The sequence below is a fragment of the Hippocampus zosterae genome, chromosome 1 (assembly GCF_025434085.1).
Source record: "Hippocampus zosterae strain Florida chromosome 1, ASM2543408v3, whole genome shotgun sequence".
Lineage (NCBI taxonomy): Eukaryota > Metazoa > Chordata > Actinopteri > Syngnathiformes > Syngnathidae > Hippocampus > Hippocampus zosterae.
The window spans coordinates 3,783,667-3,810,789 of NC_067451.1; the positions used below are offsets into that span (position 1 = coordinate 3,783,667).

General features: G+C 48.1%; 1 protein-coding gene across 1 annotated transcript in view; it reads right to left on the bottom strand.

Moving 5' to 3' along the window:
• Positions 1–27,123, bottom strand: part of LOC127598522 (pyruvate carboxylase, mitochondrial-like) — a 177,716-nt gene that overhangs the window by 14,428 nt on the left and 136,165 nt on the right. Inside the window, exons 13-21 of the mRNA XM_052062377.1 lie at positions 22,936–23,080; positions 22,758–22,847; positions 17,664–17,885; positions 12,776–12,932; positions 6,994–7,234; positions 6,715–6,882; positions 6,173–6,254; positions 2,943–3,100; positions 1,374–1,460 (exon numbers count right to left, since the gene is read on the bottom strand). Of these exons, the coding sequence (XP_051918337.1) occupies positions 1,374–1,460; positions 2,943–3,100; positions 6,173–6,254; positions 6,715–6,882; positions 6,994–7,234; positions 12,776–12,932; positions 17,664–17,885; positions 22,758–22,847; positions 22,936–23,080 (1,350 nt within the window). The remainder of the gene's footprint in view (positions 1–1,373; positions 1,461–2,942; positions 3,101–6,172; positions 6,255–6,714; positions 6,883–6,993; positions 7,235–12,775; positions 12,933–17,663; positions 17,886–22,757; positions 22,848–22,935; positions 23,081–27,123) is intronic.

Below are 27,123 nucleotides of genomic sequence, written 5' to 3' on the forward strand. Positions count from 1 at the left end.
TGCCCTGCGATTGGCTGGCAACTGATCCAGGGTGTCCCCCGCCCTACTGCCCGAAGACGGCTGGGATAGGCTCCAGCACCCCCCGCGACCCTAGTGAGGATTAAGCGGTTCAGAAAATGGATGGATGGATGGATATATATATATATATATATATATATATATATATATATATATATATATATATATATACACACACACACACACACACACTTGTCAAAAATGTCCTCACTACGTTGGTCTTATAATCAGAGTGGTCCTCACAAGAATAGTCATACAAACACACACACACACACAGTATATGTATCCATCCATCCCCATCCTCAGGTACGTACGCATGCACTCCCTCATTCACACTGATGTTAACACACACTTTCACCCCTGCTCAGTGTTTCTGTTAATACCTCCATGAATCCTCTCCCTCCTCCTAAAACCCGTCTTGAGGGTTGTCTTCATCTTTCTCACTCCTTTGTGTGTGTGTGTGTGTGTGTGTGTGTGTGTGTGTGAGCGGGCATATAAACAACTCTTTACAGTGTCAAGGGAGCCAGGCATGCAAAGCGGCAGCGGTGAAGAATGGTACCTGTCACCACAGGAGGAGACAGCAGACAGAAGCGATAACGAGACACAGGGAGAGCGAGGCGAAGTGGGGGAAACGACGCGAAGATTAGAGATACGAGCCAGGAGTCTAATCAAAATGAGGCAGAGATAGACGTGTGAGTCGAGACCAAATGGAGGCGGCGTGCAAGTGGTGGGGGGATGATGGAGTGAAGCAAAAAAAAAAAAAAGGTGACGACTGACAGCGGCCGTGCATGTGCAGTCCTGCAGTCGGTGGCAGAGTGCTCGACCTGAAAATGTCTGTCTGTCGGGTGTGTGTGTGCACGCAGCCTCTCATTACACAAGCCAGCCGATAGAGAGGCAGCGAGAGCTAAAACAGACAAATATGTGCACAAGTCGTCGCTCCACTGCGAGGCACTTCACAGACTGAGGAGGAAGACGCAAAATTGAAAAAAAAGACGGATCTCGACGTTTGGCAATTGAAACTGGAGGCAATTTAAAGACTAAAAAAAAGCTCAGTCATTGCACAGATGTACCTTCACGTACAACTACCCGCTTCCATAATCAAGCTCGTTAGTAAATTTACTCAAACAGTGGTGACATAACACACACGGCACAGTACAATGCTACCAATGCTATTCCGTTCGCCCGTCTATTGGGTTTGCCATTATGTGTTAGCATTAAGCTAGTAAACTTAAAATAGCGAAGGAGGAAGGACACTGTTGTCACATTCACTCTGCAAGTTGTGACTTGCGGGAAGGAAGGCAACATGTTAAGTGTGACTGTGTGATGTTGGGGCGCGTTTCATCTCCACATCTCACCTTAATGAGGTCTCCGAGTAGCTTGTTGGCTTCGGTGTAGGCCTTCTTCACCTCCTTGAACTTATTCCCCAGGCCCATACTGTGCGCCTGCAGTCACACAACAACGACAACAGCGTGACGATTACTTAGAAATTCTGCGTCGACTTCTAACGCTTGTCGCTGACTTTCAAGGACTGGCCACAATATTAGGAACACGCCTCACTTTATTTATTACTTAAAAAAAAAAAGAGGATTTCTACAGGATGCGCACAAGTCCAAATTGTAGTGTCGTAACACGACACCCAGGGGGGCACTAAAGGCAACAAAAAATATGTCTACACTGTCCCATAGCCGCGGCCCGGTAGTCCAGTGGTTAGCACGTCGGCTTCACAGTGCAGAGGTACCGGGTTCGATTCCAGCTCCGGCCTCCCTGTGTGGAGTTTGCATGTTCTTCCCGGGCCTGCGTGGGTTTTCTCCGGGTGCTCCGGTTTCCTCCCACATTCCAAAAACATGCATGGCAGGCTGATTGAACACTCTAAATTGTCCCTAGGTGTGAGTGTGAGTGCGAATGGTTGTTTGTTTCTGTGTGCCCTGCGATTGGCTGGCAACAGATTCAGGGTGTCCCCCGCCTACTGCCCGAAGACAGCTGGGTTAGGCTCCAGCACCCCCCGCGACCCTAGTGAGGATCAAGCGGCTCGGAAGATGAATGAATGAATGAATGAATGTCCCATAGCCAGGAAAATAATCAACCCCATACACAGCGCAGTGTATCTCGGAGTCATGATTTGGTGGAGCTGTCCAGAGTGCTGAAAGTGTGTTTTCTAATGCAAGGGGTCTCAATCTTAGTACCACCATCAAAGCAGCATCCAGAAATATAGTAGTCATCAAAAATGTCATATGATTTAAAATCCATTATTATAAGATACTGTAAAATTATGCAGGCTTTAAAACAAATGGTTCTTAATTTTTTTATAAATTACCTAAAAAATTAACTGTCTTACACACTGCAGTTAAATAAAAAAAACTGTGCCTAAATAAGTGTCCCAAAACACATCCAATTTTGTAAAAAGTGAAACACAACCGAAGGTGGTGATTCTTCGTTCTACCTCTAGAGGGAGCCACTGAAGCACTTACTATTCTAATGCTTGTCTGACCTTCTGAGGTGACAATGCTCACTATGACTATGAGCGCACCTCCAAAACTGTTCAAACCGAGACTTGTCATGTTGGTAAAGGCAAGCCCCCCCTCACCCCCCCCACCCCACCCCACATATCAGATCACATTCGATTGTGCGGGCGTGGTGAGAAAGAACTGCTCTGAACAGGGCAAACACGTTTTCTCTTGTTTGTGTGACACATCGGCATGGCTGCTGGTGGAGAAGCCGCTCTATTATTAGACTGGCACGGCTGGGCCCGCAGGCGTACAGTGGGGCTTGTGTTGACATCGGCTCAATTTCACAGGTCGGCCGTGAGACTAAAACGCCATTTCGCTTCATTGGGTTGAGAAAAAAAATGGGGCAAGGTGAGGGTGGGGTGTCTTTTAGGGGGGGGGGGGGGGGCTGGGGACTGGACGAGAATAGCCGCGGGGCACCTGGAAGTGGAGGTTGGTGTACTGCCCTCCGGGTATCTCGTTCTCGTAGACGTCGGCGTTGCCGGACTTCATGGTGGCCGTGCAGTCGAACGGCGCGTAGAGGCCTCGAGCCACTTCCCAGTACTCGCTGTAGTCAAACACCTTCTCCAGAGCGATACCTGCAACCGCAAACCAGCTTCAAATTCGTTTCCAGAAGGCAAACAGCAATGTGGCTTTGCCACTTATTAGCATCATTATTGACGTTGACCCGGGGCGGATTTTTCCAGCCTCGTGTCTGAAAGCTTAATGGCGCCTGAAATGTTCAATGACGGCGCAGGAGGTAAAAGTCGGCGCCGCTGTTTATTTGTGTCTGCTTGGCTCGACTACTCCGCACATCCATCACGGCGCCGACGCGGTACCTTTGACGCGGGCCGCGCACATCAGTCACAGCGGTGTCGATAGAAACGCTACTCGAAAGAGCACACCACGGAATGAACACATGGAAGCTTGGTAGCTTCCGCACATTTTTGTGGGGCAAACCGCTGAAGGGGAGCCAAAGTTTAAAACAAAACTTCAGGGGCATGTGAACACAAGTCTTTTTTATAACATTGTAATCTTTTTGGGCGGCTATCCACACACAAACTCTATCGAAAGGACACTGAGAAGACTTTTGGAAAACTCAGAGTGCACTATGCAGTAGGTAGTGCAATATACATATATTCTTTATCCTCAGCAATGAACAAGCAATATTACTGAGGCTCAGTGAGGGGGAAAAAAAAGACCACTTGCATGCATTTCCGTATGTCTTCATTATAGTGCCCCCTGGTGGCCATGGTGGCCAGAAGGAGCAGTACAATGACCATCATACAGAAGCAAAAAAATAATAATAATAATATTATGGCCAAATCTGTTTAATTATGTACATTCTTTTTAATGGTGTTATTAATGTGTGCTTTTTTTTTTAAGAGAACGATGAAGTGGTATTTTCACACATAACACTTCTGTTAACATCTTCTATTTTTCAAAGGCTGGGCAAGAGATTAATTTTAATGTTATGAGAAGATTTTGCAAAATATTATGATATTTAAGTCATCATTTAACAAGATACAAACTCATCCTTGTAATACAACAGTTTTAATTCTGGACCAGATGGTTTTAATACCAAAAAAAAGAAAGACAAAAAGAAAAAAAGGAGGAGTGTATACACCACTTTCAATAATAATTGGTCACGTGGGTTAAAATGTGTTAAAAGTGAAGTGCTAAAAATGAACTCACGTTTTATTTCAGAAGCATACTCCCCGAGTGATAATTTTAGGTTCACCACAGACACAAAATTCCAGTCCCCAGACCCCCACCCCATTGAAAACCTGCAAAGGGGGCTAAAAAAAAAAAAAACGTGCAAGAGGAATGGTCCAAAATCCCTCTTGTGCAGTTTTCCATCTTGCGAAACATTAAAAGGAGAATCAGCCGAAAATAGCCGTACGTGTTGTTGTGTGTGCAGATGTGCCACGTGCGCTCTTGACGGCGTATCCTCAAATGGCTGCGCTCTCCTGGCAGCTGTTATTAACAAAATAAAAGGAAGAGCAACAAACGGAGGCGTTGCCAAAAAAAAAAGAATAATGTCAGCCCCCCCCCCCCCCCCCCCAAGTGTGCCAGTGATTGAATGAGGAGACAAATGGATTAACAGTCACTTATCATCACAAACAAATAGTGATGGTAGTGGTGGGTCGTCAAATGTGCATGGAAAGTGCTTTTAATTGCTATGCCACTGAGGAGGAGGAGGAGGATGGAGAGACCATGTGAGAGAGCAAGCAGAGCTCGCAGCAAACTACTCATTATTGCTTGGGAGCCCAGATGGGCCAAAAAAAGGGGTGGGGGGTGGGGATGGGGATGGGGGGGGTGTGGGTAGTGGGAGGTGATGAACACAGTCTAAGGTCAGGAATGCGATGGAACATTTTGAAGGATCCAAGGCCGCGCTGTTTGGTGAGAATGAAAAGACGAGTGCGTGCGGCAGAGGCCTCCAGAAGAAGAACGGAGCACACAAGTTGACGGGTTTGATGGAAATTCAAAATCTTTTCTTATGGAATATGATAAAAGAAACTTGCTCCTGCCCACTGTGATCCCCCCCCCCCTTTGCTCTTTCACCTTCTCTAATCGACATGCATACAACGAGGCACTCTAAATAAAATTCCCCACCCAATCCAAAGCCCTGGCTATCAAGTCAGATTTAAAAACGAAAAAAAGAAAACGCCTCCTCACACTTTCGACGTTCCCTTCGTGACTTACACTAACAGCCAACAACAAGGCACTCTAACGCAGCGCCGCCAGCAGACTATTCTAAAGAAAGAAAGGTTCTGGGAGTGTCGACATCGCTAGCCATCTTAGTGTATGTCACAATTGAAGCGGACAAACAAAGTGCACCATGTGGCGCCATGTAAGCTACGCCCCCCCCCCCCCCCCCTCCAAAAATAGGAAAAACTGAAATGGTGAAAACAGTGGCGGCCCGGTGGTGAGTGGTTAGCGCGTCAACCTCACAGTGCAGAGGTCGCAGATTCGATTCCAGCTACAGCCTTGCTGTGTGGAGTTTGCATGTTCTCCCAGGCCTGCGTGGGTTTTCTGCGGGTACTCCGGTTTCCTCCCACATTCCAAAAACATGCATGGCAGGCTGATTGAAGACTGGCAATTGTCCCCTTGGTGTGAGTGTGAGCACGGATAGTTGTTCATCTGTGTGCCCTGCGATTAGCTGGCAACCGCTTTGCCCCCCGCCTACTGCCCGAAGACGGCTGGGATAGGCCCCCCCCCAAATTTAGCAATTTCGTGCTAAATCTCCACCAGTGAGCAGTTATCTTCAAACACGCATAAACGTATTTCAAAGCAAATCTGTCAATTCATTATATATTGTCCCACTGTCGTGCTACGGCAATCAAACTTCATTTAACACCATTTTAGTTCCTTCCTGGCATAACTTAAAATCATTCCATTAACGAAGCCAGCCAACGTCTTTATTATTGATCACTCGTGCGGCTCAGGCACCCTCCTCTTCCCCCTCCTCCCCGTTTGCTTCCTCTCATAATTGGCCGAATGTCGCGCCGTTGTGTTTGCGACTTTCAATAAGTAACGTTGCTGTCATTTATTGATTGGCGGTGCGGGGAAGGACCATTAATAACAGCCCTCCGAGATCTATATCCTACACAACACGCTCGCTTTTATTGAGGTGGCACTTCTCTTTTGAGGGACACAAACACACTTACCGGTGTCCAACTCGGTGCCTTTGGCGCAGGCCACCATTGCTCCCATGCTGGGTTGGGACGTCATGCCGGCCATGGAGTCAACCTGGGGGGATCCCCAAATGGCAGAGTTGGTGTGTGACAGAAACAAAAACAACAGAAAAGGAAATGGTCTCCCCCCCCCCCCACCACCCTCCCCCATGCTTCTACCCACAATGTGGGCTGGGCTTGAGTTGCAGTCAGACAATGTAAACAAACAACTTGACGTCCACGGTAATGGAAAAATCAGCATACAAGGGGCGGTGGGGGGGGGGGTATGGAAATGTTGAGATGCCCAAATTGCAAATAGCAGCCTCTCAGTTCCATGAATACTTTTGAGAACGTTTTCTGATCTCATTGCGCAAACATGAGGAAAAAAAAAAAATCATATTTGTTCATGTTAATGGGATTACGCGAGGGCGCCTGTTCATCGAGATGGAAGGAGCGCAGAAAAGGACACGGTGGGGCTGTGTTTGGACTGGCTCGCTCATTTCCTTCTCTCTAAAAACTGCGGCGGGCGTACTCACCGCCACATCCACAATGTCCGCTCCGGCCTCCGCGCACGCCAACATGGCGGCCACGCCGGCGCCGGCCGTGTCGTGCGTGTGCACGTGGATGGGCACGTGCGGGAAGCGGTCCCTCAGAGCGCCGATGAGCAGCTTGCTGGATTGGGGCTTGAGCAGACCGGCCATATCCTGGAATCCAAAGACACAGAAAAGCCGCCTTGGTGATCCACTTTGGGGAACTGACGAGACTAATCCCAGAATGCATCCTTCCACAGCAAACGAGGTTTCCCGCTTGCTCACCTTGATGCAAAGGATGTGCGTTCCGGCTTTGACGAGCTCCTCCGCCAGCTCCAGGTAGTAGCCGAGGGAGTATTTCTGCCTCATGGGGTCCGACACGTCCCCCGTGTACGAGATGGCGGCCTCCACGACGCCCCCCGCCGAACCGGCGGCCTCCATGCCCAGCAACATGTTGGGGAGGTAGTTGAGCGAATCGAAAACGCGAAAGACGTCCATGCCGTTCTCTTTTGCCACCTCGCAGAACCTGGAGAGAGACGGATTGCGTCGTGGGAACGGTGGCCGTTGCACCAGCGCGAGTACGGAGCAACCGGATTATTTGAACTCTTGCGACCCGTCCAAAAGACATTAAAAAAATGACCAACAGAGGGAGACAAAACTCATAAGTCGGACAGAAGGCGTTGATGATAGCGTTGTGTCTCATGTTGTTGTGAATGTAAGTCTTTGTCCTAACGCTAAAATATAGTGTCTCGTTGCCATGGAGACGACCTCGCTGGCTCCTGAACAGGAATACAAAGCACAGAACAAAGGGGGTAAAGGGTGAGAAGGGGGCGGGCTGCAACGTCCGGCAGCATCAATTATCAAGGATATAAAAGGCCAAAGTAATGTTTGTTTTGGGAACGGGCCAACACTAATTTTAGTCAGCGTTGAGTCTTTCACTGGAGCTCTCGATGGGCATCACTTGGCCAAATTGGTCATCAATTCTTCCAGGCGAGCCGCCAACTTCTCCGCATTGTTATCCAATTTTTAAAGTGTCTCACGAATCGCATGCAGCCGGCGACGGAGTTCACTCCGGTTGACCACGCCAGGGCGCATCAAACCCGGCAAACTTGCGTGATTCCAATAAAACTGATTTCTGCAGTTGGCAATAAATCAGGAAACTGCCGGCACCAAATGGGAGACCACCTGTCATCATAATTCCAACCGGTTCAACATCCTCCACGGAAAGATTTGACAGGGCTAGCATCTTCCACGCGTTCAAAGAACCTAAAGTAAACAGAAAGCAAGTGTTCCTTCTGGACAAACAGGTGCTCCCTTCTCCCCTCTTGTCTTTGAAAAAAAAAAATTTTTGACTGCGTTGAGAGAGCAGCTTACCACCTGAAGCCGTCAAGATTTACAGTGCGAAACAGAGAAACAGAAACGGGTTGAATTCATTTGAAGACTCAAGACATTTGCGTCTTAAGTCATTTGTCCCCATTGAAATGAATGGCAATGCAATTAATCGGTTCCAGCTGCTCCTACTTTTTCCCCATAAATTCAATTTATTCATTCATTCATTCATTCATCTTCCGAGCCGCTTGATCCTCACTAGGGTCGCGGGGGGTGCTGGAGCCGATCCCAGCTGTTTTCGGGCAGTAGGCCGGGGACACCCTGGACCGGTTGCCAGCCAATCGCAGGGCACACAGAGACGAACAACCATCCACGCTCACACTCATACCTAGGGACAATTTAGAGCGTCCAATCAGCCTGCCACGCATGTCTTTGGAATGTGGGAGGAAACCGGAGCACCCGGAGAAAACCCACGCAGGCCCGGGGAGAACATGCAAACTCCACACAGGGAGGCCGGAGCTGGAATCGAACCCGGTACCTCTGCACTGTGAAGCCGACGTGCTAACCACTGGACTACCGGGCCACTTTATTTGTATAGCACCTTATCATACAACATAAATAAATGAAACCTCACCCACACCCACCGAAATATGCACTATTAACACCTTCAACACCCCTCCCGAGGGAGGCGAGGCGAGGAAATCAATGTGATCTGATCGAGGCCGGATGTTATGAGGTTTGCTGGCGCCAAAACAAGACATGCTATAGATGATGCGCTTTCCTAAAAAGAAGATTGCTGCTCATTTCCCATTTGAAATGTCATTCAACTGCTTCCTGCCCCGACAAAACATCAGCAGCTGCACCCCAATGTGAACCCAACCATGACCTGAAAAGCCATCACTTTTGGCTTACTGTGGCATTCTGAGCGATTTTCCATTTATGTGTTCTCACCGTTATAACCCCCCCCCCCCCCCCCCTGAGGGTACCAATAACTTTGATGTGACACCCCTGATTTCGAGTAACACAACAAAGATTTGCCGCTCGCAAACACGCGGCGAATACGTCGCCCTGAATCGGTGTTGTCGCAGATAACGGCGCACATGCGAGTCGGGATAAGCTGTTCAAACCCGTCCATAAAAAGAATGAGTGGGAAATCCTTGCCTTTATTGCGGTGGCTGGCAAACCTAATCAGGTTTGTCAGCACCTGACTGCAGCTGCTTTAACATAACATTTGCACAACGACAGCCATTGTCCCGCTCAACAAACGCACGCACGTAACAGCGGGCCACAAGGGGATTATTATCAGGCGCCGTGTACAGTGTTTATACAAGTCAAGTCAAGTCAACAGTATTTATAGAGCACCTTCAAACAGCCATCGCTGCATACAAACATGCACAATAAACAGTAGGACAAATCAGTAATAAAGGCGGTAGAAAGCACCAACCAGTAAAACCAAGAACAAATCTAAGTCATGCTGAGTAGAACGCCAAAGAATACAAGTGAGTTTTGAGGTGGGCTTTGAAGATGGGCAGCGAGGAGGCTTGCCGAATGTTCAGTGGGAGGTCATTCCAGAGAGAGGGACCAGCAACAGAAAAGGCTCGATCCCCTCTGAGCCTCAGTTAGTTCTTGATACTTCTAATAATGTCTGGTCCACAGACCTGCGGCGCCGGGTAGGTGTGTAGGGGCGGATGAGCTCAGAGAGGTAAGGTGGCGCGAGATTATTCAGAGATTTGAAAACAAAGAGGAGGATCTTGAAAATAACTCTAAAATGAATGGGGAGCCAGTGAAGGGATGCCAGAGTAGGAGTTATGTGCTCCCTCTTACGAGTACCAGTCAAGATGCGAGCAGCGGCATTCTGGACCAGCTGAAGGCGCTTAATGGAGGACTGGCTGACTCCAAAGTAAAGGGCATTGCAGTAATCGAGCCGGGGTGTGACAAAGGCATGAATTACTGTCTCAAAGTGTTCATATGATAGGAGAGGTTTTATTTTGGCCAGCTGTCTAAGGTGAAAGAAACTGGATTTAACAACGGCACCAATTTGCCGATCGAGTTTGAAATCACTGTCCAGTTTAAGGCCCTAGTTTGAGACTGTTGACTTAAGATAAGGAGACAGGTGGCCCAGGTCGACAGGATGTACAAGGGCCACTGGGACCAAACAATATCACCTCTGTCTTCTTTTCATTGAATTTCAAGAAATTTTGTGCCATCCAGGTTTTGATTTCTTCCAGACAGGATAGGAGTGGCCTTAATGAGAAGGCGTCTTTCTTGTTCAGTGGGACATAGATCTGGCAGTCATCTGCATAGCAGTGGAAGGGAATACCATGTTTCCTTAAGATGGAACCCAATGGGAGCAGATACAGCGAGAATAGCAGAGGCCCCAGAATTGAGCCCTGTGGAACACCACATGACAGGGGAGCAGTGTGTGACTCAGAGCAGCCAAGGCTGACACAAAAGGTTCTGTCAGCTAGATAGGACCTAAACCACTCAAGAGCACTGCCGCCAGAGCACACATCTGGATCAAGACCAGGTTTCTTGATCAAGGGTTGGACCACAGCATGTTTAAACTGTTGGGGAACTACACCACAAGAGAGGCTGCTGTTGATGATATCCAAGACCGATGCGCCAACACTCGTGAGAACCTCCTGAAAGAAGTGCGGGGGAAGAGCGTCGCAAGGGGAGCCAGATGGCTTCGTCTGGCGAACTTCATCCCCCAAAAGCGCCAAGGACACAGTTTCAAAAGAATTTCGTACGCTGGTGCTGCTTGGCATCGTGGCAAAAACACGCCGGCGTCCTAAATTTTGTTGTTATTATTCTTGCCCGCGACACAAAGCCCCGCCCCAACCCCTCCTCCTCACTCTCCCGCCTCCTTCCTACTGAAGCGACAGCAAGCTCCTCATTAGCGTTGGAGAACTTGTCGCATGAGCCAATGAAACGCACTTTAAATCAATTAGACACGACGGAATTACACTTTGATTCCATCATGTCGATAGCGCCGCTTTGGGCCATTTCACTTGTAGACCGCAGCAGTAAAAAAAAAAAAAATAATTGTCAAGAGAGACAGCGTGAAAGCTGGGATGGAGGCAAATGGCTCAAAGACATTAATCCAAATCGTCTCCCTTTTCAATGGCAGCATAGAGAGAGATGAGAGATGAATGGACGCATAAAAACGAACTATCAGAGAGGGGCTAAATAATCAAATTGCAAGAGGGGACGGGCGGCCACAAAAACATCAGAGAGGACGGGGGAGGTCTGCGTCCATGTGTGTGTGGGCTGCCGTATTAGTCATAAAGTCACTACTAATTTATCTGCACCCGGCGTGTGCGTGCGGAGGGGGTCTTACACCTTGGAGTGTGTGTGTGTGTGTGTGTGTGTGTTATGTGCGGGCATGAGTCACCCAAGCCAAGGAGCTGACTAATCAATCTATTTGGGAAAGGGCTTGAGGCGGAGAGGACATGTGTTATTTATGGACCCTCAAATGCGCGACACGGGTGTCAGTGTGTGTCATGTGGTTTGGTGTGGCGGGCACTGGAACTGAAGCACACTCGTGCTGCAGATGGAGTCCTTGTTGTCTCCAATGAACGGCCAGGAGCTGGCTCCGGTTTTTTTGTTTGAAAATTGGAAGCTGAAAACCGAAAAATGAACCATCATCTGATCTTTCTTCTTCTGTTTAAAAAAAACACCCATTGCGGAACCTAATTCTTAATTCATAAATATTATTGAATATTTTATCCATCCGGCGGCCCGGTAGTCTAGTGGTTAGCACGTCGGCTTCACAGTGCAGAGGTACCGGGTTCGATTCCAGCTCCGGCCTCCCTGTGTGGAGTTTGCATGTTCTCCCCGGGCCTGCGTGGGTTTTCTCCGGGTGCTCCGGTTTCTTCCCACATTCCAAAAAACATGCGTGGCAGGCTGATTGAACACTCTAAATTGTCCCTAGTTGTGAGTGTTAGTGCGAATGGTTGTTCGTTTCTGTGTGCCCTGCGATTGGCTGGCAACCGATTCAGGGTGTCCCCCGCCTACTGCCCGAAGACGGCTGGGATAGGCTCCAGCACCCCCCGCGACCCTAGTGAGGATCAAGCGGTTGGGAAGATGTATGAATGAATGAGTATTTTATCCATCCATCCAGCCTATTCCAGCCGTCTTCGGACAGTAGGCGGGGGACACCCTGAACCTGTCGCCAGCCAATCGCAGGGCACACAGAGACAAACAACCATGCTCACACTCTCCCCTCGGGATGATTTTAGAGTGTTCAATCAGCCTGCCACGCATGTTTTTGGAATGTGGGAGGAAACCGGAGCACCCGGAGAAAACCCACGCAGGCCCGGGGAGAACATGCAAACTCCACACAGGAAGGTCGGAGCTGGAATCAAACCGCGAACCACCGGGGCGCCAGGTACAATACAGTCCGTCATATTTTTCACGATAAACTCCACAAATTATGAGGTGTCACATATCCACATTTCCAAACTCATTCAAAACCCGAAGATAAATATTGGGGATTTTCACATCTGCTTCCTAATGTGCGTAATGTGTGTGTCCTTGTTGTCTCCAATGAACTGCCGCGACCTCTCTTGTGTTTTTCGTTCAAAAATTGGAAGCTGAAAACCCAAAAATGGCCTTTACGATTCTAATAGCGGCGCTCGTTAAAACGCGCAGATGTACCTCGTGGTGTGGATCTGCAGAACACACACACACACACACACACACACACACACACACACACACACAGGGAGTGACTCACTTGAAGACGGCGTTGTCGGGGTAGTTGGTGTAGCCCACGGCGTTAGCTCCCCTCAGCAACATCTGGAAGGGAACATTTGGGATCAAAGCCCTCAACTCCTGGAGTCTCTTCCACGGGCACTCGGACAGGAAGCGCATGGCCACGTCGAAGGTGGCACCTAGGTGCACACACACACACGCACACACACACACAGACCTTAAGTGCGACATTGCTAGCAAGCGACTAGCGAGAGAGATCTGAACACATTCCGTTTTCATTCCAACACTTTGTCATCTTGAGGCCGTTTGTGTAAAATTTCCTCCATGGAAGAGGGGGCGGCAGGACGAAGGGGAAGGGGCGAGGGGGTGGGGGTGGAGGGGTTGGGGGGCTGATAGCAATCTCTCATTTCCCACTGTGGATTAGACATTTATCATTCATTCATTCATTCATCCTCCGAGCCGCTTGATCCTCACTAGGGTCGCGGGGGGTGCTGGAGCCTATCCCAGCTGTCTTCGGGCAATAGGCGGGGGACACCCTGAATCGGTTGCCAGCCAATCGCAGGGCACACAGAGACGAACAACCATTCGCAATCACACTCACACTCACACCTAGGGACAATTTAGAGTGTTCAATCAGCCTGCCATGCATATTTTTGGAATGTGGGAGGAAACCGGAGCACCCGGAGAAAACCCACGCAGGCCCGGGGAGAACATGCAAACTCCACACAGGGAGGCCGGAGCTGGAATCGAACCCGGTACCTCCACACTGTGAAACCAACGTGCTAACCACTGGACTACCAGGCCGCCCCGACATTTATCATATAAACTAGAAATATTGAAGCCACTGGTGGTTTTTGTGCTGATCCAACAGTGTCATCATTAAATCTCATTTGGAGCGCGCGTTTGGAAATGGAGCGAATCGGCAGTCCTGCGGGAAGACCAGGAAAGCCCCGGAAGCAGCTTGCGCTTTATCAATTGTTTACCGCACTGGCCCAAGTTTGGATTTCAGCCGACGTCAGCTCGCTGGACTTTTCATATGGAACGATGCTGAGCCGTGGAGTTCATCCCAAACGGCGAGCTTAGCGTCGCTCAATTAGATTAAAGGAATGACGAGGATGCGGCGCGGGCGGCGGTCGCCGCGGTGAAGAGGAGCAACTGGAAATGAGGCACCCCCGCCGCGATTTGCAGTCACGTTGAAAGGCGGCCGCGCGATAACGTGATGCGCTCGGCGTGCGATCCACTCGATTGGAAGATTTAAATGTTAGTGCGGCATAGGATAAGTGTCGCCATACGTCGTGTGACCCAAATCGAATGTACTGTATCCTCCACGGTGTTGGGAGAAACGCTATATCAGGAAAGGGACTAATCCTCAAAGGGATTTTGCAGCTTAATCTGCCCAATGATTCATTGTGCCTCCGAGCGGCCGCAGCACGTGACGCCAAATATGATCTGAGCGCACGCCGCCGAGACAATATGTCAAGATAACAAAGCGTCGCGGACGGTTTCCTGCGCTAGAGGTTTTTCGGACAGTGTTTGGACCTTGTCCTCCTTGTGCTCCTAAAACTGTTTACCGTTTTGAAGGCTACACTTTTTCAATGCCAAACATTTTCTCCTCTCACCCCCCCAAAAAAAGAGAAGCTCTTGAGTGCCGGCCTGTTTAGAGCATTCTGACAGATCATTCAAGGCGAACGGAATCTTGTGTTTTCTGATCCACAAAGACCAAATGAAAGAGAAGACTCTCTTCGGCTCTCGTCTTTATCACAAAAAAAGTTTGTTTCTCCATTATTTGTAAGCAGCAGGAGAGCGTAGGTTGGTTTCACTCAAATTACCTATTTTGGGGGGAAAAAAATGCAGAAAACAAGCTTTTGGTGAAAAGATATATTGTATGCTAAACAGTGCTAAACATTTAGATGCTTGTAAATTTCTTCTATGAAAATGAAAACAATGAAAATGTGCATCTGATGGCAAAATAATGAAAATAAATACATAATAATGACTTTCGAAATAATCACCCCTGGAACAATTTTCCACTTTACTAACTTTAAAACCGCTGACTGTTTAGTGTAGTTACGACACAGTGTAGTAGTGGTAGTAGTAGTATATAGTCGCGTGTGTGCGTGCATTTTGCCATATATTTGTGTAAAGCTGATATCTCTTTTTTTGTGACACCGTTTTATTAGATGAAACGTGACCAAGACTTTGATCAATCACAAGGTGCTTGTAACGGCCGCATTTCCTGAGATCCGTCATGTTCACGGGTTTCCACACACGATGGTCTTATCCACGAGACCCAATGCTACCATCCATCTGATTGGCCATAGTTTTTTTTTCTGCTTTCCAACATTAATCATCAAACCAGAGCTTCTCAAGACTTTTCTCTGGCCATTCCCATAAAAAACGTAATTCCTTGTTCGGGTTGATGTTGACGTCATTTCAGGTCAACGGACCCCCAAAGAATTCATCATAAATGCAGCCGTTGTGACATTTTCAAGGCATTATATATGTGATGGATATAATAATTATCAGGGCCCAATGGATTTTTTTGGGGGAGAGAAACATATTTCTATAACAGATTAACGAAAAGAAAAAAAACCTCGAGAATATGATAACTGACTTTTTCCTTAACGCTTACAATTAAGAAATGCATTAAAAGCAGAACATGTGACCGATACACAGACACTGTAACATCATACATCAGTTTCTGTGAGGACATGTGTGTACCAACGAAGTCCTTCCGCTCGTTTAACAATAACAAGCCATGGTTTACTCCCAAACTCAGGCAACTCAGGAAAGAGAAAGAGGCCGCATTTAGAAGTGGAGATCGGGCACTGTACAAACATGCCCGAAACCAATTGACGAAGGAAATTAACATCGCAAAGAGAAGCTATGCAGAGAGGCTGAAAAACCAGTTCTCTGCTAACGACTCTGCATCTGTATGGAATGGCCTGAAAGCAATCACTAACTATAGAATGCCATCCCCCCAAACAGTGAACAATAAGGGTCTTGCTGATGAACTAAACATGTTTTTCTGCCGATTTGAAAAGGACACCCCCATTTCCCACACACACCCACCTCTACCAGAAACCACTCTACCTACCCCCCCACCCTCTTTTTCTCCACTACAGATCCACGAACAGGACGTGAGACGGCTCTTCAAGCAGCAAAAGATCAAGAAAGCTCCGGGGCCCGACAAAGTGTCCCCCTCCTGCCTGAAAGTCTGCGCTGACCAGCTGGCTCCGGTCTTCACACAGATCTTCAACAGATCCCTGGAGCTGTGTGAGGTCCCATCCTGCTTCAAACAGTCTACCATCATCCCAGTTCCCAAGAAATCGGCAACATCGGAACTGAACGACTATAGGCCTGTCGCCCTGACGTCTGTGGTCATGAAGTCCTTTGAACGCCTTGTGCTGAACCACCTAAAGAACGTCACTGGACCCCTGCTGGACCCTCTCCAGTTTGCCTACCGGGCAAACAGGTCTGTGGAAGACGCAGTCAACATAGGTCTGCACTACATCCTCAAGCACCTCGACAGCACAGGGACCTACGCAAGGATTCTGTTTGTGGATTTCAGCTCTGCGTTCAACACCATCATCCCGGAACTCCTCACCCCCAAACTACTCCACCTCGGTGTGTCCCCTGCGATCTGCCAGTGGATCCTCAGCTTCCTGACGGGACGGACACAACAGGTGAGACTGGGAGCAACAACATCATCAATACGCACCACCAGCACTGGAGCCCCACAGGGATGTGTCCTCTCGCCACTGCTCTTCTCTCTCTACACAAACGATTGCACCTCAACAGACCCAGCTGTCAAACTCATAAAGTTCGCAGACGACACCACGGTCATCGGTCTCATCAAAGACGGCGACGAGTCTGCGTACCGCCAACAAGTGGAGCAGCTGGAGCTCTGGTGCGGCCGACACAACCTCGGGCTGAACACGCTCAAGACTGTAGAGATGATCGTGGACTTCAGGAAACATTCTTCTCCTCAGTTGCCCCTCACACTATCCAACTGCCCTGTGTCAACCGTCGAGACCTTCAAGTTCCTGGGAATCACAGTCCCCCAGGACATGAAGTGGGAAGTCAACACCATCTCCATCCTGAAAAGGGCCCGGCAGCGGATGTACTTCCTGAGGCTGCTGAGGAAGCATGGCTTGCCACAGGAGGTGCTACGACAGTTTTACACGGCAGTCATCGAATCAATCCTGTGTTCTTCCATCACGGTTTGGTTTGGGGCCGCCACAAAAAAGGACAAAATCCGACTTCAACGGACAGTTAGGACGGCAGAAAAAATCGTTGGCACCGCCCTACCCACTCTTGAGGACTTGCACACTGCAAGAATCAAGACAAGGGCACGGAAAATCCTCCTGGATCCCCCGCACCCTGCCCACCACCTTTTTCAGCCACTCCCCTCAGGCAGACGCTACAGATCTATGCGTACCAAATCCAGTAGACACTTAAACAGCTTCTTCCCTCTAGCCATTAACTCCTTAAACAGTCACTGACATAGTCACTCTTCTTGCACCACAAAATGGTATTACAAAAAACTACTGGTATACTCTAAGATGGTTCAATGATTTTGTTGTTTACGATGATACTAGTGCAGCGTGTTATACCGGAGACAAATTCCTTGTGTGTTCTACATACTTGGCCAATAAAGATGATTCTGATTCTGATTCTGATTCTGATTTAAAATACTTGGTCCTGTATTTTTATTTTACCAATTATTATGGGGGGGGGGGGTTTAAATGTATTACTAATGTGTTCATTGTAAAAAAAACAAAACCATAAAAAGAAAAAACACCCAACAGATTTTTGCAGATTTTCTAACAGCCCAATTAGTCGGTTGAGTCTTAATAATTATTCCATGTACCTTATTATTATTATTGTACATTATTCATGTCACCTACCTCCCCAGTTTTCCAGGCTGAAAAGGTTGTGCAAGTTGTGACTGACAAACGGCGAGATTTTCTTCAAGTCGTGGGTGCGCACCCTGGTGGCCAGCAGGGACTGGTGGGCATCTCTGAATGTGGTGTCCATCAGCAATAGGCCCTGGTGGGCACGCACGGCCTTGGCGAAGCCCTCCGGACCGTCGCGCAGCAGGACATCGCGGAATCCTACCGGAGGATCTCCTAAAATTGCAAATGATCGGAAATTAAGGACGGTTCACTACCGTGAAGCCAGGCACAGTGTCCATGCTAATTTCTGGGAGCCCATCTATGACGTTTCACATTGTATGTTAGCGCTGAGCTAGCAAACTTTTGAGAGATGAAATGAAACATTTGGTGGAATGTTGATGGTTGTGTAATTTTCGTTTGTTTTTTTTTATCGCCTATTGTGGAACATCTCAATAAACAACAGTTGACTGAACAAAACAACAACAAAGCATCTCGTCGTCGCCTGTTAACACCGAGGTACACGTCTGCCATCAAAGCGCAAACAACACATTTTACTCCGGCGCTGCTCCCACCGAGTCTCTGCCTGGCAATTAAATACGAGCACAACCAGAGGCTTTCAAATATTGGCAGCCCGACGGAGATCAATCCCAGCTGGGCAGCGGATGTTCATCAATCAATTAGTCCAGTTAATGAGCTAGCGTCTCTCCGCCTGGATGCTCACGGCCCTCTTGTACTTCTCGTTTGGGTTTCTTTCCACTTGACCTTTTTCTCGGTGCGGCTCCCCCACCGAAAGCAAAATGAACCCGGGTGTAGCGGGCCCCCACCCCCCCCTACCCCGACTAAAAAGGACACTTTAAACTTATCAAAAACGAATCAGGCAAATGATGTATGTGCATGACTCGCCCAGTTTCACACCAAGTGCGGTATGCATTCGCAACGCCGCGCAGCCTAACGGCGCAGGCCTCCGCATCAATAATCCGACGAGCAATAGAATGTCACTTACAGCGCCACAATTCACATTTGAAACCCATTTGTGTTGCGCGCCTTCTGTGTGCATCACGATTACTGTAATCACACACTCGATGTACCCGACGTGCACCCGGGATGGAGTTAATTTGGCCGTTTTATTACCTCCATCGGGGAGAACTTTTGACTGGAAGTTCACATTTGGCCGGAGATCACGCGGCGCTCTTTAAAAGTAAAAATATCCGGATACAGGAGAGTTGTCCGGCTCGGTCCATCACTCTTTATGTTTGCACCTAGGACGGTTGATTGCCTTTGTGTGCAGGACGGATTATAGCCTACACCGGACCAAAGCCGCTCTTGTCCTCTTTTTCTAACCCCGGTCTCCGTCCACGTCGCTCTCCCTCCGCGGAGAGTGTGATAATACTGGCCTAATCCCTCTCTTCTCTCCCTCAATCCCCGAGTTGAATGAAAGCAACGCACATTACAAATCTCATTACTCAGTTTGCCATGCATGCATGGACACTGGGCCGTATACCCACACCCTGCAGGCCATGACCTTCCCCACCACACCCTCCTCCCATTTCCTTGACATAAGAGAACCCACCACAATATTTGTAGACAAGCACAGCAGAGTTGTCATTGTTGTGAATTTTGGAGTTGTAATATTATTTAATGGTTTTTTTTTTTTTTTTTTACATTTCATTTAGACTTTTGTTACTTAAATTTCAGTTAATTTGTTTCCAGAGCAAGTTTTCTTTTCTTCATTTTTCCTTGCTTCATTTTAGTATAGCTTTTAGTTTTAGCGGTTTAGTTTTAGTTTTTTTAGTTTTTAATTACATGGAAAAAGTGATTTAAGCTGCGGTCAGACTGCAAGTCTGAATTCTCAATGTGATTTTTTGGGGAGTGAAATACGATTTTTTTTGGGGGGGGGGGTGAAATACAATTTTTTTGGGGGGGGGGTGAAATCGTTCACGTAAATTAATTTGCTACATCAACCTGTCTGGTGTGTGAACCAAATGCGTCGCCAAAGTGACCCACATGCACAGAATAAGAGACGACGTCATTCGCAATGGAGTGTTTACTGAAGTAAACATGGTAAAGCATGTCGAGGCTCATCGTTTTATCATCTCACGTCTTAAAAGGAGCAATGCGGGAGGAGGTAGAAATATTTTGGGGGGAAATGAGGCGAGGCTTTTCAATTCTACTCCTTTCATGGGGACGTCCATTAAAGATGATGTCACGTCATTGCAGTCTGCGTGGCTAAATTACTATCGTCACCACAAATGTCCACTTCATGCTTCATGTTTCCAGTGGGGGATTCAATTTAAAGCAAGTATAAAGTTAATACTGTGACTCAACAATGTAGCAGGTTCATGACAGTTTATCAGTCGTCAATAAAAAATTTCAATTGAGGATTTATTCTACATTGGTCTTCCAGGTTAGGCTGACACGATAATAAAAGCATGTGAACCATGAATTCAGATGAATTTACCGAACATGTATTTTGAGGCAGCAAAATTGAAACGCATCATTAGGGCACGAGGATGAATGTAGGTCGTAGTAATTCGTGGGAAGCTCGATGTGTCTTTTCAAAGAGCCGGTCTCATTTTGACGTACTACCTTTTTCATACTGAAAACTTCAAAAGGCTTGTCTTTTAATGGCAACTGGCACCATGTTTGAAATGCGCGTTTTGGGCAGTCAGATTTGATGAATCATGCCTTGCGATGACGGATATTTTGCAGTTTATTTAGTGATCGGTTCATATTTGCAGGAGATGCCTGTGTGTTGCGGCCAGGCTGATTTTCCACTTAAAAAATGAGCAAAGGATGGAAACGGCATGTGGACAAAAAAAAAAATTAAATTATAAAAAAAAAAGCCCACCGAGACCAAACGGTCAACGCGGGGGCACCGCTTAATCGATCCAAAGTTCACAGTGCATCGTGTCTAAACCGTTTGGGGCAAATTCATAACCAAGCGAGGAGACCAAAGAGCTCTTGAGACTGCGCGTCGTTGGATGAACCGCGTGTCGGCACAGCTCGGTGGTGAAGTCGGTCGTGCGGCAGGTGAGGGATGCCAACGACTTTGGGCTTCATGAATTGCACTCGCAACCCCCTATTGTTTGACTCATCGCTCTGCGGAGAAGCCCGGGGGGTGCAATCCTTTCCCAAGGCGGCTGCTAAACGGAACCATCCGACTGTTGGACAGCCCATTTGTCATTCAGGCGCTGCTTTTATCCCAAAGTGCCCTCGGGTTTACAATTTGAAAATAACGAGGCACGGACCTGGACGGAAGCGGAAATTAAATGAGCAGAAATTAAATCAAGCGCATTTTATATGTGTCGTTTGCAAATTGGGTTTTAATCACTGCACATGTTGAAACTATCCTGTTAAGTCAGAAAGGGTAACGGTCGGACGGCCGTCGTTGCCTTCTTGTATCGTATCGGCGGATTCTTTCACTGCAAAGGCCATACTGGTTTTGCTGGGATCAATTAGTGCTGAAGAAATGATGAGAAATGATCAAATTGAGATTTTTCATCCTCCATATTACGGTCGTGATTAAATGTGCTTTTATTTGTCTTCAAGATCCAGAGAGGATGCCTCCTGAGGTGAGGTGTTCCGGTCATGCCCCACCGGGAGGAGACCCCGAGGAAGACCCAGGACACGCTGGAGAGACTATGTCACCCAGCTTGCCTGGGAACGACTCGGGATCCCCCGGGGGGAGCTGGACGAAGTAGCTAGGGAGAGGGAAGTCTGGGCTTCCCTGCTAAAGCTGTTGCCCCCGCGACCCGGCCCCGGATAAGCGGTAGAAGATGGATGGATGGACGGATGGATCCAGAGAGGGCCCGCCCACTAATTAAGTGTGAATTTTAACAAATCCATAGTGGAGGAAGTCCGTCTGACAATTTTGGTAAAATAATCTCATTTTACTTCGTCCCTCCTCCCCAACAACCCCAATAGTACAATTGCAATTTAATATGTGATTTTTTTTTCCAGAGGCCCTTTTCGTATGTATTTTGTGAACAATAAACAATATCAGCTTTGTTTTCCAAATATGTTTTTTTTTTGTCTGACACGGTAAGTTAGGCTGACGCTAAAATAAAGGCAAATTCACCATGAATTAATGTGAAAGTGTTTTCTAATTATTTTTTATTTATTTTCTGAAGCGCTTGGGTGCTGGAGCCTATCTCAGCGGTCTTCGGGCAGTAGGCGGGGGACACCCTGAATCGGTTGCCAGCCAATCGCAGGGCACACCGAGACGAACAACCAGGGACACCTAAGGGGCAATTGAGTGTGTTCAATCAGCCCGCCATGCATGTTTTTGGAACGTGGGAGGAAACCCGAGTACCCAGAGAAAACCCACTCAGGCCCTGGGAGAACATGCAAACTCCACAGGAAGGCCGGAACCCATCACCTCTACACTGTGAGGTCGTCGTGCTAACAACTGGATCACCGGGCCGGCTTTTTATTTATTTTATTTATGATTTACTTCAATTCGAGTTGTTAACTTCCTAAAATTCCTTTTTTATTTATTTTCTGTCTTCGGGTTCTAGGCGGGGGACACCCTGATCTGGTTGCCAGCCAATCGCAGGGCACACAGAGACGAACAACCAGGGACACCTAAGGGGCAATTTAGAGTGTTCAATCAGCCTGCCATGCGTATTTTTGGAATGTGGGAGGAAACCTGAGTACCCAGAGAAAACCCACTCAGGCCCCGGGGAGAACATGCAAACTCCACAGGAAGGCCGGAACCCATGACCTCTACACTGTGAGGTCGCCGTGCTAACAAGTGGATCACCGGGCCGGCTTTTTATTTATTTTATTTATGATTTACTTCAATTCGAGTTGTTAACTTCCTAAACATTTTGGCATTAATTATTCAGCCGCAGTGTGAATCCCCACTTGGAAATGCGCACGTCACAATTACAGGGAAACGAAATTCAAATCACGACAATTTCAGCCTATGCAAGAACCACGAAAAGACATTGACATCTAACAGAGGGAGACAGCAACGGCGGCGTCCCGATTTCTTAGATAAGAAGGACAAAAGAAGGGGCAAGAAGAATGTGCGGGGATAAAAGCAACTCCCAAACTTTGCTCCTGTGGGAGGGGCACAGCGCGGGATGTGGAAAAGTTACATACCCATGGTGACGGGTGGAACCACCGGGTCAACGGAGGACGGTTTGGCCTTCACCGGGATGGGCGTGGTCGGTCCGTTCACCATCACGTGACCTACAAAATGCAGCAGACAGTTGGAAGGCGGCACCAAATGAGGTCGATGAAGAAATTCGTTCGGTCGTCTTTGTCGTTATCGCCCCACCGAGATAATGCAGCAGCTTCTGCGCTCGGTTCTGCGTGGGCTTGAGATTGAACAGTTCCTGGTTCTCGTCGATGAATTGCGTGTCCACGGTGGAGTGGAGGAACTGGTGGTTGGCGAACACATTCTGGAGGAATGGGATGTTGGTCTACAGTGGGAAGAGAGGGAGACAAAAACGGCACACTAGAACTGATGCAAAAAAAAAAAAAAAAAAAAACATCCTGGGCAAAATATGGAGTTGAAGCAGAAACTTTTCCAAAATTGGAAAATTTTACACTTTTAACAAATTAATACAATTTCGTTGCCGCTGTGTCATCTCTTATTTATTTATTTATTTGTTTATTTTTGCATTAAATATAATGCAGCCTTCTCATTACCTCCGCGTCCCGCGTCCTATGTTAAGTCTCGGATAAACAGAGTTTGGGGGGGATCCAAAAACGTAGACAAAAACAAGGTCTCCGATGTAAAGACAATTTAATGTCCAAATCGAATCGGAAATAAGCGAGAACATAAAGCGCTGGTCCACAATAAGGACCAGGAGGCAAATCCAAACGAGTAACAAAAAGTGCTTGCACAAAAGAGCAAGGAAGAAAAATAAAGACCGCAAAATACGAACGAAAAACAACGTAACACCAGTACACGCACAAAAGCCAGATCATCAAAAGCCAGACCTCCGGGCGGCTCATCAGCTAGTTCCTGCGGAAGGCTGGTAAGGTGGGCCTTTGGCCCACAAAAGTGTTGTTGCTTGATTCAACTTTTTGTTCATCTTCATTGCTTATCGCGAAAATAAAGAGATGTTTAGCTCTACTAAATAACTAACAATTTCATTGCAATGCTTGTGGGTAGACAACATTTTTTCGCTAAGATGCCCGCGCGATCGTAGTGAGCCACTGCCTGAGAGGCGCAGTGGCGGCGCGCAGTGGCGGCGCGCAGCGGCGCGGTGAAGTAGGCACGTTTGGAAAAGGGACAGACGGAAGGACAGACCGCGTGCGGGACGACGCGCAATATATATATATAGATTATCATTTCACAATTTGAAATTTGGGACTCTCTAAATGGGACTCACACTTTTCTGATCAGCGAGTCTCTGGGGACTCGATTCAACATGTTATCACTGAAAATGTGTTGAAAATAGCATAAGAACAAATCGATAAGATGCCCCGAGATCGAAAGTCTGGAAGTTTCTTTCACAACGAGGTAGAAAATAGGTTCACCTGTTTTCAATAAAAGTGGTGCTTTGGTGCTGGTCGGATCCGACGGTAAGTGCGTGCTGATTGGCGCCCGCCTATTTATCTGTTTTGGCGGCTCATTGTTTTATTTATTGATCCCTCGTGGCTCCGAGACCACAATGGTTTGCTTTTGTGATGTACGAAAGGATGTTTGTGTCGTTGGCAACAATATCCGATATCGAGATCAACTCTCTGTGATGAGAATTGCATCTTGGCATGGAACCCACGTGTGATCTTTCAGAAAGAACCTCTGTGCTACTCTTGCGCGGGGGAAGCAAGCTCGCCGTTAATTGAGCACACTCACAGAGCTCGGTCCCCAACCAAGACCCCCCTGGATACTGGGTAAAAAGCGCCCCCCCCCCACCCCCCCCCCCCCCCTTTCCTCTCCGAAGCACACACATGTGCCTCGGTATCTTACGCTGGCACTCTATAGATAGATCAGGCTCAGGCGCAGTGCTGCTACACGGACACTTTGTGACAAAGCACGACTATCGCCCATTTAGCTCGCATCCCGAAACACCTGGAGTGACTTGAGATCATTTGCCTGCGCGGTCACTCGGGAATCCAATAATTAGCAGGTGCAGTAAACGCAACACAGGCACGCACACACACACACACAAAACAAACACAACTCATTAGCGGTCCCAAGACGGCACCGCAGAGCAAAGAGATCAATCTGCTGAGGCATGTAAACGGCGCAAGTCGGTCATGCCGATACGGACCAAATGAGACGAGGATTGTTTTTATTCAGTGGCGCGCCGGAAAATGGAACAGAGGAAAGAAAGAGACGAAGAAAGAAGAGAGAAAATGAACAGAGACAGATTTCAGATTCGCGGAGTTGGCGAAAAGAACTTGAGAAAGTGAGACGAAGCGTCTCTCTCTTTGGAAGCGAGGACTTGTGGGTGGGTGGGGGGGGGTGTATACTTAGCCACGGGCGGCGGGCGGCCCGGCGAGGGACGAAGACAGCCGAGGGATTCACGAGGCCGTGCGGCACGCCCGGCCTTGGGCTAACGCAAGCTGTGCGGCCCAAAAGACAAGTAGGGGGTTGGGGGTGGGGTGGGGGGTTATACGCTTTTGGCTGCATGATGACTCTCCTTCCCATTTATAGGAATCGCCGATAGCAACGCTATTAGAATGGATGCCGTCTCCAAGGACAAAGCGGCAAGCTATGAAAATCCGATTTGAGCCATTTTGATTGCGGTCCAAGCCGCTTGCTGCGTATGAGCAAACTTTCGAGGACAAACGGCGAAGAAAAAAAGATTTGACAAATCATTCCAACGAATGGGTTATCGGGTCATTTCAACATCATACTTGTGCAAAACGAAAAAAAAATATATATATATATATATATATATATATATATATAAGGCGGCCTCGGTAGTCCAGTGGTTAGCACGTTGGCTTCACAGTGCAGAGGTACCGGGTTCGATTCCAGCTCCAGCCTCCCTGTGTGGAGTTTGCATGTTCTCCCCGGGCCTGCGTGGGTTTTCTCCGGGTGCTCCGGTTTCCTCCCACATTCCAAAAAAAAACATGCGTGGCAGGCTGATTGAACACTCTAAATTGTCCCTAGGTGTGTGTGTGAGTGCGAGTGGTTGTTCGTTTCTGTGTGTGCCCTGCGATTGGCTGGCAACCGATTCAGGGTGTCCCCCGCCTACTGCCCGAAGACGGCTGGGATAGGCTCCATCACCCCCCGCGACCCTAGTGAGGATCAAGCGGCTCGGAAGATGAATGAATGAATATATATATATATATATATATATATCCCCACAACATTAGGTACACCTGCATGAAGCAGAGATCAAATCGCTTCAATATGTTCAATGACAGTATTAAAAAAAAAAAAACTGCACTCCGTGTGACGCACGAAAACACTTGAAGTGAGCCGAAGAATTTTTTGTAAAGACTCGAGGCCGGCTCCACTACGGGCTCTAATGAGATGTACGGAACGTCGTGAAATATGAATGGAGACAAATAACACAAGCTGCTACGATTAATGAGTAAAACGAATATCGTGTCCTTTTGCACTCAATGTGTTCATTAGCAGGCTGGCCGGCATGCCTGGCGGCCGGGACAGCACGTGCACGCGCACGCACTCGCGCCATCTCCCTCCTATTTTACACGACCTCGCCTCCCCTCGACAGACACCCCCCACTGCTCTGACTTGGATGGACTCGAACGTCTGTCTGGATAGCAACTCTCAATTTGGCCGGCTGCATGAAAGATGACAATCACACACGCAAACAGTCTAGCGAAAGTCTTTTTTCGTATTGGGGGTCGCCCATCCGCCGCCCCCGGGAGATCGATCCATCCATCCATCCATTTTCCGAACCGCTTGATCCTCACTAGGGTCGCAGGGGGTGCTGGAGCCTATCCCAGCCGTCTTCGGGCAGTAGGCGGGGGACACCCTGAATCAGTTGCCACCCAATTGTCAGGCACACAGAGACGAACAACCATCCACGCTCACACTCACACCCAGGGACAATTTACAGCGTCCAATCAGCCTGTCATGCATGTTTTTGGAATGTCGGAGGAAACCGGAGCACCCGGAGAAAACCCACACAGGTCCGGGGAGAACATGCAAACTCCACACAGGGAGGCCGGAGCTGGAATCGAACCCGGTACCTCTGCACTGTGAAGCCGACGTGCTAACCACTGGACTACCGGGCCGCCCACCCCCTCCCGGGAGATAATAATAATAAATAATAATAATCCATTTTATTTATAAGCGCCTTTCAAGACACCCAAGGACACTTTACAATAACAAAAAACACAAAACAAGTCATGAGGGGCCTTGTGTTTACTCGGCATCGTCATAGAAGGCCGCCGCTTTGCCAAGTGTTGACCCCCCCCAGCCCCCCCCCCCCACTTAGCCATCGGATTTGCGTCAGCGTAGCGTCAAGTGGTGAAAAGTTCAACTCCCAGCAAAGATTGTATCGATGAAATTGTTTGCACACACTCACAA